The sequence below is a fragment of the Neovison vison genome, chromosome 13 (assembly GCF_020171115.1).
Source record: "Neovison vison isolate M4711 chromosome 13, ASM_NN_V1, whole genome shotgun sequence".
In the NCBI taxonomy this organism is placed as follows: Eukaryota; Metazoa; Chordata; class Mammalia; order Carnivora; family Mustelidae; genus Neogale; species Neogale vison.
In genome coordinates, this window is record NC_058103.1 from 1,460,014 (window position 1) to 1,474,732 (window position 14,719).

A 14,719-nucleotide genomic window follows, 5' to 3' on the forward strand; every position below is an offset into this window, starting at 1 on the left:
GAGCATGCGGGAGCGTGCGCGTGCACACGGGAGGCCGACCACCGCTGAGCTCTCCAGGCTGCGGGGCCGACCCCTCCAGGCCACCTCAGCTCCTCCTCACCATCCGTAGTCTGGGCTCGCTCGGGGAAGGCAGCGCGCGCCCTGGCCCACACCTTCCAGGGAACGGTCCCCGGTCTTCCCAATGGGGCCTTCTGGGCAAGGGTTTCCTCCCAGTTGCAAAACTGCACCCCTTCCCTGATGCCCCTGGGTCTGTAGGCAACGCCGCGGCCACGAGAGCCACACTGTGACCGTGAGGGTGAGCGAGGCTGACCTGCTGTGTGTGGGGACGGCTCTGGGGCCTCCTCCTCCCAGGCTGCTTGGGCCACATGGTCAGCCACGTGCTGCGTGGGCTCCGGTAGGGTCGCTCCTGGCTGCCCCAGCCAAGGCCTTGCACGGCCAGAGGAAGATGCCTTCAAGGGGCATAACCATAACCAAGGCACAGTCCTGTAAGCACAGGCACGGGGGCGGGGGGGGGCAGAAACATCAGGTCCAGATGTGAGTTCTGCAGCTGCTTTGTACGTCCAGCCCTGACGTCACCACTGCTGTGGCCGCTGCCTCTGGCCCTCCCTGCAGGCACCACCCTCCATCCCTGGAGTCTCTCAGAGCAGGACCCCTGACCTGTGCCCTCACCTCTCTGGACCCTGACTGCCCACTGCCCCCCCGGGAGAAGACTGAGCCCTGGGGGAAGCGGGGGCGCATCTCTCTGCCCAGGCTGCTGGGGACTGCTCGAGCGCGCCCTCCAGCCCGGACCGTGGGGAAGCCCTGCCGGCCACCAGTGCTCCCAGCCCCCTGCCCCGTGGGGCTCGGCACACAGACACCCTCCCTCCAGTCCTGGCCTCAGCAGATGAGCCCCAGCTCCTACCCAGAGAAGGGAGGTGGCAGCCAGCAGAAGCCACCCAGGGGTCCCGCCAGTGCCTGCCCACCGTGGAGAAGCAGGGCTCTGCCACGCTCTGCAGGCACTGAGCGGCCCTAGGGCCCTCTCGACACAGGCTCCTGCCTGGCTGGGGTGCCCCCAGGGCCCCGCCCTGACCCCCAGGCCTGCCGCTGTGGAACTTCACGGACACAGACGTGAGATGGGGAGACAAGCCTGGATTGCTGGGGTGGGCCCGAGGTCCCCACAAGCGTCCTCGGAGGAGGAGGAGGAGAATAAGACGGGAGCAGCATCAGGGAGAGAGCCTGGTGTGGGTGCCTGTGGGAGCTGGACAAGGCCGAAACGGGGCCTGCCCTGAAGCCTTCAGGAGGCTGCGGCGCGGCTGCCAGCTGGGCCCCGGCCCAGGGCGGCCGGTGTCAGACTCCGGCCCGGAGCGGCAGGATGCGGAGTGTGAGCCGTCCCGGGCCAGCACACCCGTGGTTGTAGGTCCGGGGGGAGGACATGGGGGCTCACAGCAGCCCAGCCCACTGGCTCCGGACCTCCCTTTTCCTCCAGGGCTCTGGGACGGTGGCTCCTTGGCTCGAGCACCCCACAGCCTGAGCAGGGATCCTTGTCCCTCCTACGGGGACCCCCAGTTCCAGGCCGCCTGCTGTGCGGTGGCCATACTCACAGCTCACCCGAGAGACTTGGCCACACCCCGGGGATCCTGGCCCAAGGTCCACGGTGAGGCTGCGCCGGCCACATCCTGGACAGAGGGGAATGGGGGGAGAGGGGCTAGTTGGCCACGGTTAGCGCGCAGCATTCCTGTCTTCAAATCATCTGAATCTTGTTCCTTTCTGTGGCTGAGTCATGCTGTCTTAGGGTCAGCCACACAGTGGACCCGCTCGCCTGCTGGTGGCAGTGCGGCTGCCCTCCCAGCTGCTGGCAGTAGGGCGGCCAGTGCGGGGGTTGGCTGAGTCCACGCTCCAGCCCCGGGCGCACCCCCAGGAGTGTACTGGTGGGTCTCCCGGGGACTTGATGTCTCCCCTTTGCAGAACAGCCAGACTGTTCCCCGAGGGGCAGCACCTCACGGGTGCAGAGACCTCAGTTCTGCTGTCTCCATGACCAGCCACCTCTGCTTGCCTCATGAAACCTTCCCTTCCCTCCACTGCAAGATGCATGCTGGGAGCAGAGGCTGCCTCTTGTCCCAGATGCTCCTGGCTCCCTGCTGCTCCTCCTCTGCCCGGGCCAGGGCTGCGTGAGCTCTGCCATTGGTCCTGCAGTGTGGACAGGGAGTGCCCCTGGACCCCAGGTGTGTGGAGGAGAGGCCCACCTGGCTGCTGGGCAGGGCGGGCCCTGGTGTGCGTCTCTCCAGTGCTCAGGACATGGGGTGCCCAGAACGGCTGGGAAGCACAAACCCCTAGGTTTATGGGCGGTGATGGTGACTCTTTGACAACAGCCCCCAGGAACCGTACCTTCCCGCGGCTCCAGAACCCTGTGAACCTTCCTTCTGGCAAGGGATGCCGTGAAGGAGCGCTGCCTTATGTGGGAGCTGAGTTGCAGCAAGCCTGGCCCGGTGACCCTGTGCTGGGGGAGCTGCTGTCGCAGGGGGACCCCATGGCTCTGAGACTGCCATGCTGCACAGAAAGGACCCACGTGGGGGGCCAGCCGGCCCCCGCTGCTCTGGCCCCCGAGCTGAGCTGCCAGACGCGTTGCCCCACATCTGGCAGCTCAGCGGAGCCATCTGCATGTGCGAGCCCGCTGAGCCTCCTGAAGGTGCCCGGGTCGCTGTCTCCTGACCACACATGCAGAGAAAACCCATGGCAGAGCTGCCCAGCTGAGCCAGAGTCATCCGTACACCGAGACAGTGAGAGACAGATGGGTGCTTCCAGCCACGACATTCTGAGGCCCCGTGTCTCGCTACCCAGCAACAGATAAGAAAACATGGGCATCAGCTTCAAGGCCATGTGGTCAGGGCCCCTGGCTATTAGCTGTGGGGCCACAGGTCAGAGAGCAGGAGCGGGGCTCAGCCCCCTGCCCCACCATTCTTAGAGGCCCCTGGGGAGGCAACGGCTGCATTTGGAAGGGGTCCCCAGATCCAGCCCCAAGAAAGGAGTCCAGCTGCCGGGGCCTTTTCACAGCTGGGGAGGAACGTGGCGGGCCGGCCTTCCTCAGGGTGGGAATAGCCGCAGGCCCTAGAGGGGAAGGAGGCACAGCTCCCCAGGCTGGGAGCGCCAGCTCCTCCCCAGCCGGGCAGGTGAGCAGGCAGGTGAGCGGGCAGGTGAGCGGAGGGCCTGCGTCTGCCTCGGCCCTGGTCCCGCCCCCTTCCCGGGCCTCGCCCTTCTTCCAGAGCTGCTGTCCTCCTGGCCACCAGGCTCCCCAGAAGGGTCTACACTGTCTCCCAGCGCCGCCCACTCAGTGGTCCCGCGTGCAGCCGCCGTCCCCGCCCTTCCTCCTCTGGCAGGCTCCGCCGGTCAGCCGCGAGCGCTGACCGCTCCCGCCAGGGCCCCCAGCTCTCCTGCCCTGGGGCCTGACCTCGCCCCCGCATCACCCAGTCTCAGGGCCGCGGTCATCCCGCGTGGGGTGGGACAGCCGCTCGGCTCCTCCCGCCAGGGTTGCCCCACGAAGTCCCAAGTCCCCCGAGCACGGGCGATCGCGTGTCCGGTGGGTCCCCTGCAGCCACGCTCGCGGCCGCCAGCCCGCACACCCCGCTGGACGCCGCCCGGCAGCCGGCTCCACGCGCTAGCCCCGCACTCGGCTCCCACGGCGGGCGGATCTGGGAGCGCCCCACCTGCGCGCCAACCAGGCAGGTGCTGCCCGCCCCGCCCCGCGCGCTCCGGCCCCGCCCCGCGCGCACTGAGCATGCCCAGGGCCGGGTCACGCGCCCGGCAGCCCGAGGCCGGCGCGGACTCTGCCCCTGGCCGGGCTGCTCCGCGCGCTGGCATGGAGCGCATCGAGGGGGCGGCCGTGGGCCGCTGCGCAGCCTCGCCCTACCTGCGGCCGCTCACGCTGCACTACCGCCAGGTGAGCCGCCCGCGCGCGCGCCTTCCGCGCGCCCCCGCCGCCCGGCCCCGCGGAGCCCCGCCCCCGCCCGCGGAGCCCCGCCCCCGCCCACCGCGGCCCCGCCCCCGCCCCGCCCCGCCCCGCCCCGCCCCCTGTGGAGCGCCCCAGCTCAGCTGGCGGGTGTGGTTCGAGCCCGGGTCCCAGACCGGGTCGGGACCCCTCTGGGGACGACCCATCCCTCCGAGGAGGCTGTGCGGGGCCCCAGCACTTTTTGCAGCGGGACGTACGGGGCGCCTCGGGGGTCAGGGAAAGCTTCCTGGAGGCGGTGGTCTTCATTCTTGGTAGTGGAGGTAGGGTTGTGGCATGAGGAGGCAGCAGCGGGATCTGGCAGAGCACTGGGGAGCCTCTCCAGCTGGGCTTCCTTCCGAGGGCACCTCCGCTGCCCAGCACGCGGGCAGGCTGCGCCCCCCCAACCCTCTCCTCCCGCCCATCCCCCCGGCCACCGCTGAGAGCAGGACCACGTGACTCCCTGGGCGCCGCGCGTAGAGCAAGTTCGCGAGGGATGTCTGTTGGGCCAGGGAGAAGCAGCTCCGTGGTTCGGGCCCTCACCTTCTGCGCAGCGGTCCGGCTGCCCCCAGCGCGTTGCCGGGTGCTGGAGTGTCTCCTGGCCTTCTGTACGAGGCTGCCCTCTCCCCTCGCTGACAGCACACGTGGTCCAGATGTTTGCTGCTCCGCTTCCGCCCCCGGGCTGGCAGCCCCCTGTCCACTCCAAGGCCCTTCCTCTCATAGCTTTCACTTGCACCGTGGCTCACTATTGGCTGTAAGGGGACAGGGAATTCATGTCCCTGGGATGGGCCCAGGTTGGCAGTGCTGGCCTGGGACAGAAGCAGGGGGTCAGCTGAGGGACGGTTGAGATCGCTGCCCTTTTCCTTGGCATTGACTTTGGGTGGCAATGTCTGATGATGGCTGTGCAGCCCCCAGAGGGCTGAGGCTGGGCTGGGGGCAGTGGGTGGGCACGGGGGGTGGGGCACACAGCGGCCATGTGGCATGTGGCCGCCATCCTCTCTCCCCGAGCTCGAGTGCAGTAGCCTGTCAGTGCGGCTCCACCAGTGGGTGGTGGTGGCCCAAGAGAGCCAGGGCAGGCAAGAGGCAGTGGTGGGCCCCGGCTCGGGGAGCCCAGGCAGCGTTCCTTCAGGGGCTGTAGGACACAGGGCTGGGCCGTGCATGATGCAGAGGGACACCCGCAGCCATCCTTGGCTGGGGAAGGCATGGCAGCCAGACAGACTGGAGGCAGGTCACACACACAACCCCCCCCCCCCGCCCAAGAAGGTTAACCAGGCCTAGGACCCAACTAGCTGGTCTGGGGCTCCTGGGGGTGGGTCTGGCTGGTCCTCACTGGGCCTCTCTGGCCTGTCCCTTAGCATCCTGCCTTGGCCGGACCGAAGGGTCTGACCGACATTTTGATCTCGAGCTGGGAAGGTCCCCGAGATTTGCAGGAGGTGACACTTATCCTGAAGGAGGCAGGAGGCACAACGGGCGCTTGGCAGGCTGGGGTGGGGGAGCAGGCGTTCTCTGGAGTGCGTCCTGGTGGGTGGCCGGCCCTGCGGTGGCCAGACTGCAGGCAGGCCCAGGCTTGCCTCCTGGGGTTGGTGCCTCCCAATGGCCTCCCAGGCAGCCCGACCTTCCCCTTGGAAACAAAGGCCCCTGCCAGTCCTCCAGGGCCTTCTGCTTCCCGCAGAGCTCAGACTGATTTGTCCAGCGCCCCTTGGACCAGCACATGGGCCTCTGGCCGTGAAGCCCCTCTGCTTGGAATGCCCTTCCCTCGGGGGCCTCTGTGGCTGGTAGAGTGTCACCTCTTCCAGGAAGTCCTCCCACTTCTGTGGCCCCAGCTGCACGTTCTGTGTGCCTGGCGTTCAGGTCCATGTCCACTTCAAGGCCTGCACAGAGCCCCAAGGGCGGGGCCTGCAGCTCTCCGGGGTCTTATGGCTGACCCAATGGCTGAGAGCAGATGGCCTAAAGTTGCTGACAATGGGTGGCCACAGGGCAGGTCCTCAGGGCCCTAGGTCCAGCCCCACTGGCAGAGACCCCTTGGGGAGGAGGCAGGACCAGGTGGAATGGCCCCTGATCATGTCCCCTCGAGCCCCAAGGATGGGAGCCCACCCTGTCTAGTGGTGTCCAGCTGGCAGGATTCTAGGCTTCTCACACACCGTGCGTGTTGGAACCCCACAAATGCCCCTCCTGGCTCCCCTGGTGGGCCTGGACCAGCCCGGCCTCGCACTGCCTCCTTCATTCACTGATTGCTGCCTGGAGCCCTGGGAGCCCGTGGCGGGGTGGTGCCCAGGCTCGGGGAGCAGGATGATGGAGACAAGCCACAGACAACAGGCCGACAGGATGCACGAGAGACAGCCCCAGACAGAAGCTGGGGGGGGGGCGGGGTCGTCCCCTGTCCAGTCACCATCACTGCATCACCATGTCCAGCAGGGCGATGCCCCCCAGCCCGGCTGGGGCACTCCCACTCCAGCGGCTCCTGGTGCCTGTGTACTCAGGAGGCTGGCCTGCCCCTCCTGCCTTCTTGTCTGTCTCCACTGGCCTGAGGAAGCTTCAGCATTGAAAGCCTGATCTCTGCTCCTCCCGCCCCGTCCTGTCCCTCCCCATGCCCCACACGGTGCCGCCTACACTTGGTGACAGCGTACATCTCTTGCAGTCCAGCCTGCCCCAGGCGGCAGCTCACACTGGGCCTCGGATGCCTTTCTACCATGTGCTGAGATTTTCCACCTCTCCATCCTGGAGAGGATCAGGCTGTCAGTGACCTCCCTCCCTAACCTGCTGCAGCTCCCTACTCTTGATGGGCTTAAGCCTTGGTGGGCTGCCCGGGTAGGGGCTGGTGCAGTGGGTCTGTCTGGCTGGCCCAGGTTCACAAGGCACTTGCACACATGCTAGAAGCCCTCAGGCCACCCCTGACCACTGCCCCGCATCTTTCAGAATGGCACTCAGAAGTCATGGGACTTCATGAAGACACATGACAGGTGAGCGCCCAGCCTGGCCCGGCTGCTGGGGAAGCCCTAGGCTGATACCCCCTGGGACGCTGGGGCTCAGGGGCCGGGAGTCCCCCCGCCCCTGCCTTGCTGCCTCCCTCTGGGTGCACCCATGTTCTTGATGCACCCGTGCTCTCTGGGTATCCCCTTCTGGCTCCTGGCTCAGGCTGCCTGGACCGTAGTGGCAGCTGGGCCCTCTTGGACCTGGAAGAGGCTGTCTGGGTGCCCTCGTCCTCCCCTGAGCAGCAGGCTGTGGGCTGGAGGGCAGGAGGCACGAGGGTGTGGCCAGGAGGCAGCCAGCCAGCGGGGGCCACATGTCCGGTCAGTCAGCCGGCCTCAGCTGCCGCCACCCCCAGCCTGCCCAGCATGTCCTTCCCCACCCCTGTGCCCTCTTCTGCCTGTGTCCTGGCCTGACTGTGGGGCCTTGGCATGCTCTGGCCCTGCCTGGGCCTCAGTGTTCCCATCCGAGTAAGGGACCAATTTCCCCAGACTGCCGGGAACAGGGGGCAGGGAGCCAAGGGCCCGGGGAGGTGAGGTGAGGGTGTTGCTTCTGTGTTGAGCATCGTGTACCCCGCCCCCCACAGTGTGGCCATGCTCATGTTCAACTGTTCCCAGCAGAGCCTGGTGTTGGTGAAGCAGTTCCGGCCAGGTGAGGCACGCGGGAGTGGGCTCTGGGGGGAGGGCAGAGGCCCCTGGGGCCCTAGGGTCAGAATGTAGATGGGGGAGGGGCAAACTAACGCCCACTTAGGGGGTCTAGCATCTACTACTCAGCTGTGACTGTGGTCCGGCCTTCCCCAACCAGCTGTGTACGCGGGCGAAGTGGAACGCCACTTCCCAGGGTCCCTGGCAGCTGTGGACCACGACGGAGCCCGGGAGCTGCCCGTGGCTCTGCCTGGCTCAGCGGGGGTCACGTATGAGCTGTGTGCGGGCCTCGTGGACCAGCCTGGGCTGTCGCTGGAGGAAGTGGCCTGCGCAGAGGCTTGGGAGGAGTGTGGCTACCGCCTGTCTCCCTCCGACCTGCGCCGGGTCGCCACCTACAAGTGAGTGGGGTTGGACGTCTTGTCGCACCACCTGGGGGATGGGATGAGCTGGGAGGCGGTGAGCGCCCCGTCCCCGGGGGCGTGCAAACAGGGCTCTTCCTCCTTGTTTTTCAACATGGAGGCGGGGGAAGGTTGGACAGAGAAGGCCCTCAGGTTGGGATCCAGGCTGGAACCCAGGGCTCACGGGGGCAGCTCTGGGGCACATGAGCCCCCGCCCTTCGGCCCCTAGCCACTTGGGGCCGGCTCCGGGTGGCAGCTGCTACCGTGACGCCTCTACTTCCTGTGGTGGGATTAGGCGCCGGTGGGGGGTGGTGGGAGGCGGAGTCACAGACCTGCTGTCAGCGGCTCAGGAATGAGGCTGGGGGGCAGGCGCTCTGGCATGGCTGGGGAGGGAAGGGGCTGTGGCCTAGAGCTGAGACCGCAGGCCTGTCCCCACCAAAGCCCAGGTGTTCCCCACCATGTTTCAGGACGAGACGTTATGGTGTAGCCTGTCCATGTGCTGCCCCTTGGATGCCCTCACGGGTCCCTGAGCCTGGTAAAACGTGGGAGCAGGAGGACAGCCCCCCCCCCCCCCCCCGCACGGCACTGAGCATGGCCCCCCCGCAGCCTTCTTTCCAGGGGCAGGGGCCTGTGCCCCCGGGGAGGGGGCTGGTGGGGAGGGCTCTGCTTCGCAGCCTGGTGCAGGGGTCGCTCAGTGCTGGGTCCAGGCCCTGTGCCTCAGCTGCCCAAGGGCTTTGTCAGGGTAGCTCCCTGGGCTGGGGGCTGGGGGGCTGGGGCCGACCTCCAGGCCAAGGAAGGGACGGAGCCAGGGCTTGGAGCCCCCACATGTGCCACTGGTTCCCAAGTGGTTGAGCTTGGTGGTCTGAGGGGCAGGCCTGCTGTCCACAGGTATCCTTGCTGCTGGTGGCCAGAGCACGGGAGGGTGCTGATCCGGGGCTGGCGGGGGGAGCTGGCTCCCTGGAGGGGTGGGGGACCCGTGGAGGAGCGGCTTTCCCCCCGGCACCGGTTCCTCAAGCAGGGTCTCGGGGCTCTAGCCTGATCCCAAGGGTGCTGGGGAGCCCAAGAGGACTCTGGGCAGCAAACAGCCTGGAAAGACTTGCATTTTGCAGACAAGGTGTGCCTTGGGAGGTAGGGCTAAAGGGGCTGGAGTAGAGGTCGGGGCAGGCGTCCCTGGAGGCAGGACAGACAGCAGATGCTTCCTCTCGGAGCCAAGGACAGCCGGGGGCTCCCCTGCCCGTCACAGGGGACAAGGCCCAGGCATTCCTCCGTGATCGCCCAGTGGAGGGCGGGGCTGGGTATGTTCTTCTTGCCCCGGGTCGGCGTCTGTACCCGTCTCCCGCACAGGCCGGCGGAAGCTGTGCCTGGAAGCCCCACAGACTGGTGCTTCCATCCAAGGTGCAGGCCGCGGCCCCTGCTGGAAACCGGCCATCAGGAGGGACCGTGTCAGCGGGGGGAGGCCCGACTGGTTGGGGTGCCCCCTCCTGGGCAGGGGGGCGCAGAAGCCCCCTTGTGTGCTGGGCCGCCAGCGGGAGCAGCCCCCACCCTGCAGGTCTCTGGGCGGCCTCAGAAACCCTCGGGTCCCCGTCTCCCGACGCGCACTCTTGCTTGACTCCCCTGCGGTTCTGGGCTGCAGAACGGCCTGCCCCCTCCCGTCTGCCCACGCTGCCTGCCACGGCACTGCACCTGGGTGCCTGACCCCTCCTGGTGGCTGGCAGCCCCCTCTGGCCACCAGCCACCCAGGGAGGGGCTCCCTCTCACCCCTCCACACCCCTGCTGCCTCCGCAGGAGCCGTCCCCAGCCTGGAACTGGCATCCTAGCGGGGCTGGCGTTGGGGGCCGTCTGAGCCTGGGCCACACGGTTGCCACATGGGTCCTGGCTTCCAGCCAGCCCGGGGCCCTGGGTGCCGACGGGGTCTGTGCTGGGAAGGGAGGCCCTGCACGAGGGAGCTGCAGCCCCCGCCGCAGAGATCTCTGGCTTCTGTTGACCCCCATTTACAACCTCACAGTTGCCGTGGGTCTGCTGTCTGCTTCCTGGGAATGGAGCCTGGTGCTCAGGGGCTGGCCACACTGGTCAGGGTGTGGGCTGGGGCCGTGGGCTTATCTGGGGCTCAGGGTCCCCTTCCCAGCTCATGTGATTGTGGCAGAATCTCGCTCCTCGTCGCTGTGTGGCTGAGTGAGGACCCCGTTTCCCTGCTGGCTGTTGGCTGGGGACCATGGTCCACTCCCTGAGGCCACCTGCAGGCCTGGACCACGTGGCCCCCTCATGTGGCAGCTTGCTTGGTCTACAAGGCCCACAGGACAGTGTCTCTGACGACTAAGCCTTCACTGAAGAGCTCACCTAATTAGGTCAGGCCCACCAGGATAATCTCTCAAGCTGGAAGTCAGCTGACGAAAGCCCTCAGTTACGTGGGCGGAGTCCTTCCACCTTTGCCACACGACATGAGGGCCACAGAAGTGAGGGCCACCGTGAGGCCAGGGTTCTGCCACCCTTGGGGGTGGCAGGAATCTGCCGGGGGTGCGGGGGGGGGCATATCCTGGAGCTCTGCCTATCCGGCGGGTCTCCTGGGCAGGAGTGGCTAGAAGAAGGGCCGGAAGGGCCAGGGCGGCCCGTGAGGCCTGTGTGGCTGGTTTCGTAGAGGCCGTCTCAACCCGCAGGTCTGGTGTGGGACTCACCGGCTCCAGCCAGACTATGTTCTACGCAGAGGTGACGGATGCCCAGCGGGACGGCCCGGGCGGGGGCCTGGCGGAGGAGGGTGAGCTCATAGAGGTCGTGCACCTGCCCCTGGACGGTGCCCGCTCCTTTGCGGATGACCCAGCTGTCCCCAAGACCCTCGGCGTCATCTTCGGCATCTCGTGGTTCTTCAGCCATGTGGCCCCTGGCCTGCGTCCCCAGTGAGACTCCAGGGGCCCAGACCAAGGCTAGTTCTGGCCACTTGGCCTGCAGACGAAAATAAAGGCTTGTGTGGCTCTAGCCTGTGTCTGCTGGCTCCGAGCTGTGACCGGTGGGCTGGGGTGGGGGGTGGAGGGACAGTGGCTCTTTCCCAGATGGGCCCTGGGGGTGGGCGTGCCTCCACGACAGCCTCTCATTCCACTGGGGCAGGGACGGCTGCCGCTGGGGCAGGGACGGCTGTGGGCGGCTGGTGGTGGGCAGGGAGCTAAGGTGCGGCCTTAGGCGGGGTCCCAGGGAGAGACAGGGAGGATGGTGCCTGGCCAGGCTACCTGCTGGGGCAGGGGGGTGCTGGGGGTTCAGCCGGGCCAAGCGCTCAGGCAAGACTGCGTGGTGGGCCACGGGGCAGCCGTGTAGCTGTGCGGGTGGTGGCTGGGCCGGCCCTCAGGAGGAGGGACGGAAGTGCCAGCTGTGCGTTCTTGAGGGTACACGCTCCCGGCTCCGGGGCTGGGTTCCTTCTCCGGGAGCCCAAAGCCAGAGCCGCTCTGGATCTGGTCTCGTGCCCCCAGCAGCCCTGGCATGCCCTGGACTGTTGGGAGTTAGTGCCCGGATATCGCTCTGCTTGCCGACCAGTGTGGCCTGTGAGGCCGAAGGACCCCCGCCACGCGTGCCAGCCTTCTTGCGGGTCAGGCACTCCGGGAGCTGCCTCTGTGACCCTTAAACACTTGGGGTCACAGGAGTGCTTGTTGCCCACTCAGCTCCACACCCACTAAGGCCTCCGCAGGCAGTGGGTGGGTTGGAACCATTGCAGAGGGGGTGCGGGGATCTCAGGCATTTGCAGGATGGGGACCCGGCCTGAGGGCTGCAGAAGCTCCCGGGGGAGGGCCGGCCTGACCTGTCCCCTGAACCCTCCCAGCTCTCCGGTTAGACCCCTGGACGATGCTGAGGGTGAACAGTTGTGGTGGCTTGGAGAGGGCAAGATGTCCGGGGCCGCTACTGTCGTAGGTGGGGACTGGAGGGACCCGGAGCTCTGCTGCAGACCCCACTTAGTGCCCCGAGCTGCCGCGTCCCCTGGGACCGGGCCTCAGTCCGGCATCGAGGCGCATGCTGGGGAGGGCCATGCCTTTGGCTCTCACTGAGACCCCATTGTCAAGTGTGGGCACCTCTTGTGGGCTGCGGTCTACTTGCCTCCCTGAAATCCCCCTGCTCTGGCCCCAGGCTGACCCCATGCAGGCAGGTGTTTGCTCCTGAGCATGCTTGGGGTGGGGGGGGTCCCTCCCTTCCTGCTGGCCTGGGGAGGGCTTGGGGCTCAGGCAGGTTGGGACCGGCACAGCGCAGACCGCCCCTGGGCCTGGCGGTGGAGGCTGCCCGCAGAGGCGGTACCCAAGGGGCGCACTCAAGCAGCACCACCTGTATGCAAATGCTGGCTGGGACCCAGGTGGGGCCTCCCGGGAGCCCGGCCAGGTGAGGGACGTGCCACCGAGGAGGGGCCTTCGGGGCTGCGGCCTGTGCCCAAGGGGCTGTCAGGGCTGGGCTGTGGTGGGGTCCCGAGCAGCCCTGCCCCACCCTGTCCAGAGCCGTCCGGAGACCAAGTCACAGGGCCGGAACTCCGCCCAGCCTAGAACCCCGCCACCCCGCCTCCCCTGCTCGCGGCCCGCCGGGTGCCGCCTCTAGAGCTCTGTCCTTCTTGGCCGACCTGCAGGCATTGCCCACAGCCTCAGAGCGGCCCTGGCAGGTATGGGAGGCTCTGTGTGCCATGGGGAGCAAGCCGGAGGCGCTGAGCCGGCAGGGTGGGGGGTGAGGGACAGAGCGCCCGGCCCCGGGTGCGGTCCAGCCCCGTCATTCTGCTCTGCGGTCCGACGGGGCAGGTCCGCAGGCGCTGCTGCTGGGCCTAATGGAGCTGGCATCGATTTCCCGGCACTGGGGGCTGGGGGGGGTTTGTAACCGGAAACTCCCCTCCCTGGCTGCTATATTTAGCACCACAGATCGCAGGCGGGCGGAAGCACAGCTCATTCCAGAGCCAAGCCAGCTCTGTCCAAACCCCAGCAGCGGCACCCCAGCCTGATCCTGAAGGGCCCCTGCCAGCTTGGGGGCCTCCACCCCATCTCGGCCTTGTCTAGCACCCAGCTCAGAACATCCTGAGGGCCCCTCTTACTGGGGAACTCAGAGAGGGAGCCCCCAGGCTAGGGGGCGGGTGGACCTGGGTGGGAGACGGGTGTTGGGATCCAGCGGGCCCCAGAGCAGGGATGGGGGTCTTCCTGGAAGAGGCAGAGCAGCCTGGCCCAGCACGGGCAGAAGTAGGAGCCCGAGCCCCCATCAGATTCCCAGCCCTCCAGCCCAAGAGCTGCAGAAATCCCTATGGGGGGACCCCAAAGGGGAGGACCCAGCTGCTCTGGGCCGGGGGGGACCCAGGTCCTGCTCCCAAAAGGCCTGGAGGGAAGCAGATGGGGTCAGGCCACTGTCTCCCTAGCTTTGCAGGGCAGGTGGGGGGCACTCTGTACCCCCAAGCGGGGCTGGCCAGCAGGAAGGGCCCAGGGGAGGCTGCCTCCTTGGACAGGCTGAGCTTGAATCCTGAGATGGAGTGAGCACCCCTCACCGCTGCCTCCAGGCCGAGACCGTCCTGAGCGGGCGGAGAGCCGCTGCTGAAACACGGCAGCTTCTGCAACCCGCGGCACAGCCAGTCTCTGGGCTGTTCTTCCCGCCCACAGCTGGCCATGGGCAGGAAGCTTCGGGGGTGGTTGAAGGAGGGGCGCACAGGGAATTGTTCTCTGGACCCCGCCTCTCACTTCGCTAGGAATTCCCCCTGCTCGGTCCCAGGTCCCTCTGCTGCCAGGCCCTGGCTGGGTCACTGGCCCCTCTCACTGGCACTGTGGTGACCTGTGGCCTCCCTGCCCTGACCTCACCCCCTGCTGCCCCTCTCCCTGCAGCCAGGGAGCTCTGGGAAAATGTAGGTCACTGCTGTGCAGCCCAGCCCAGCTCAGTTGCTCTCCGTGCTTCCCTTGGTCTCAGCATGAAGACCCATGGAGAGGCCCCGTGCGGCCCCACACTCATTCCCACCTTAGCCTCACCTAGGCCTGCCCCTCCTCCCCTGCTCGGCCTCTGCCACTGTGTTTCTCATAGGCCTTCACAGGGGTCAGGCCTCCTCACCCCAGGGCCTTTGCATGTGCCGTTCCCAGCCTGTCACCTGGCTGACCCTCGCCTGCCCTTGGGTCTTAGCAAGGCCCCGTGCGGTTCGCCCTGCCTGCCTTGCTCTTACAGTTTGTCGTTCTAGCTCTGTTTACCCTTGGACTGGGGGCCCCTCAAGGGTTCACCATTAGGCTGAATGCCGGGCAGAGGCACCCAGGGCTTCCCTGGAGAGTGGGGTAGTGGGCATGGACAGGGATGGAGCCCTGATCCCCCGGAGCTCTGTATGTGTGTGTGTGTTGGGGGTCTCCTGATTTGGGGCCTGGAGTACATGGCTGCCTGCTTCTGGGCAGGGGAGCGAAAAGGAGGCATCCCCACAGTGACGCCCCGCGGCCGTGGTCGCATCTGGAAGGCTCTGAACACGGCTCGCCTTCTCTTATTTGGCGGCCTTGGCTGGCGTCCTGCCCCTTCACCCCAGCTGACAGAGGGGCTCAGGCAGGGAGGGACGGGTGCCGGGAGCAGAGCCCATCTCTTCGTGGCCCTCAGCGGCCCCGGTGCCTGGATCCTGGAGGCACTGCTTGCCGGCAGCGGCCTACACCCCCTGTGCGGGTGGCGCTCTCAGGACATCCGGGCCCCTTGGCGACTTGGCCGCACAGCCTGGTGAGAAAGAGCGCTGCGCTTGCGCTCCTACCCCCTTCTTCGGAGCCGCTTCTCCCAGGAAGCCTTCCGTGCCTCACCCTGCC

The 14,719-nt window shown here is 67.3% G+C and overlaps 1 protein-coding gene across 4 annotated transcripts; it reads left to right on the plus strand.

Moving 5' to 3' along the window:
* Positions 1 to 3,779: 3,779 nt before the first annotated feature.
* Positions 3,780 to 10,937, plus strand: NUDT14 (nudix hydrolase 14). Of its 4 annotated transcripts, none has more exons than XM_044229646.1 (6): positions 3,780 to 3,913; positions 6,875 to 6,918; positions 7,512 to 7,576; positions 7,730 to 7,967; positions 8,435 to 8,502; positions 10,669 to 10,937. In XM_044229646.1, the coding sequence occupies exons 1-6, from the start codon at positions 3,833 to 3,835 to the stop codon at positions 10,860 to 10,862; spliced, it is 690 nt and encodes a 229-aa protein (XP_044085581.1). In that variant the 5' UTR covers positions 3,780 to 3,832; the 3' UTR covers positions 10,863 to 10,937. The 4 variants fall into 4 exon arrangements, with proteins under 4 accessions (XP_044085581.1, XP_044085584.1, XP_044085583.1 ...); XM_044229649.1 differs by having other exon boundaries at positions 10,622 to 10,761; XM_044229648.1 differs by lacking the exon at positions 8,435 to 8,502 and having other exon boundaries at positions 10,622 to 10,937.
* The last annotated feature ends 3,782 nt before the right edge of the window (positions 10,938 to 14,719 follow it).

Bases quoted from the DNA above. Each gene is read 5' to 3' on its own strand.
- NUDT14 (XM_044229646.1), top strand. From the start codon at position 3,833: ATGGAGCGCATCGAGGGGGCGGCCGTGGGCCGCTGCGCAGCCTCGCCC. The intron at 6,919-7,511 runs GTGAGCGCCCAG...CGCCCCCCACAG, and splicing joins TTCATGAAGACACATGACAG to TGTGGCCATGCTCATGTTCA. The intron at 7,577-7,729 runs GTGAGGCACGCG...TTCCCCAACCAG, and splicing joins GGTGAAGCAGTTCCGGCCAG to CTGTGTACGCGGGCGAAGTG.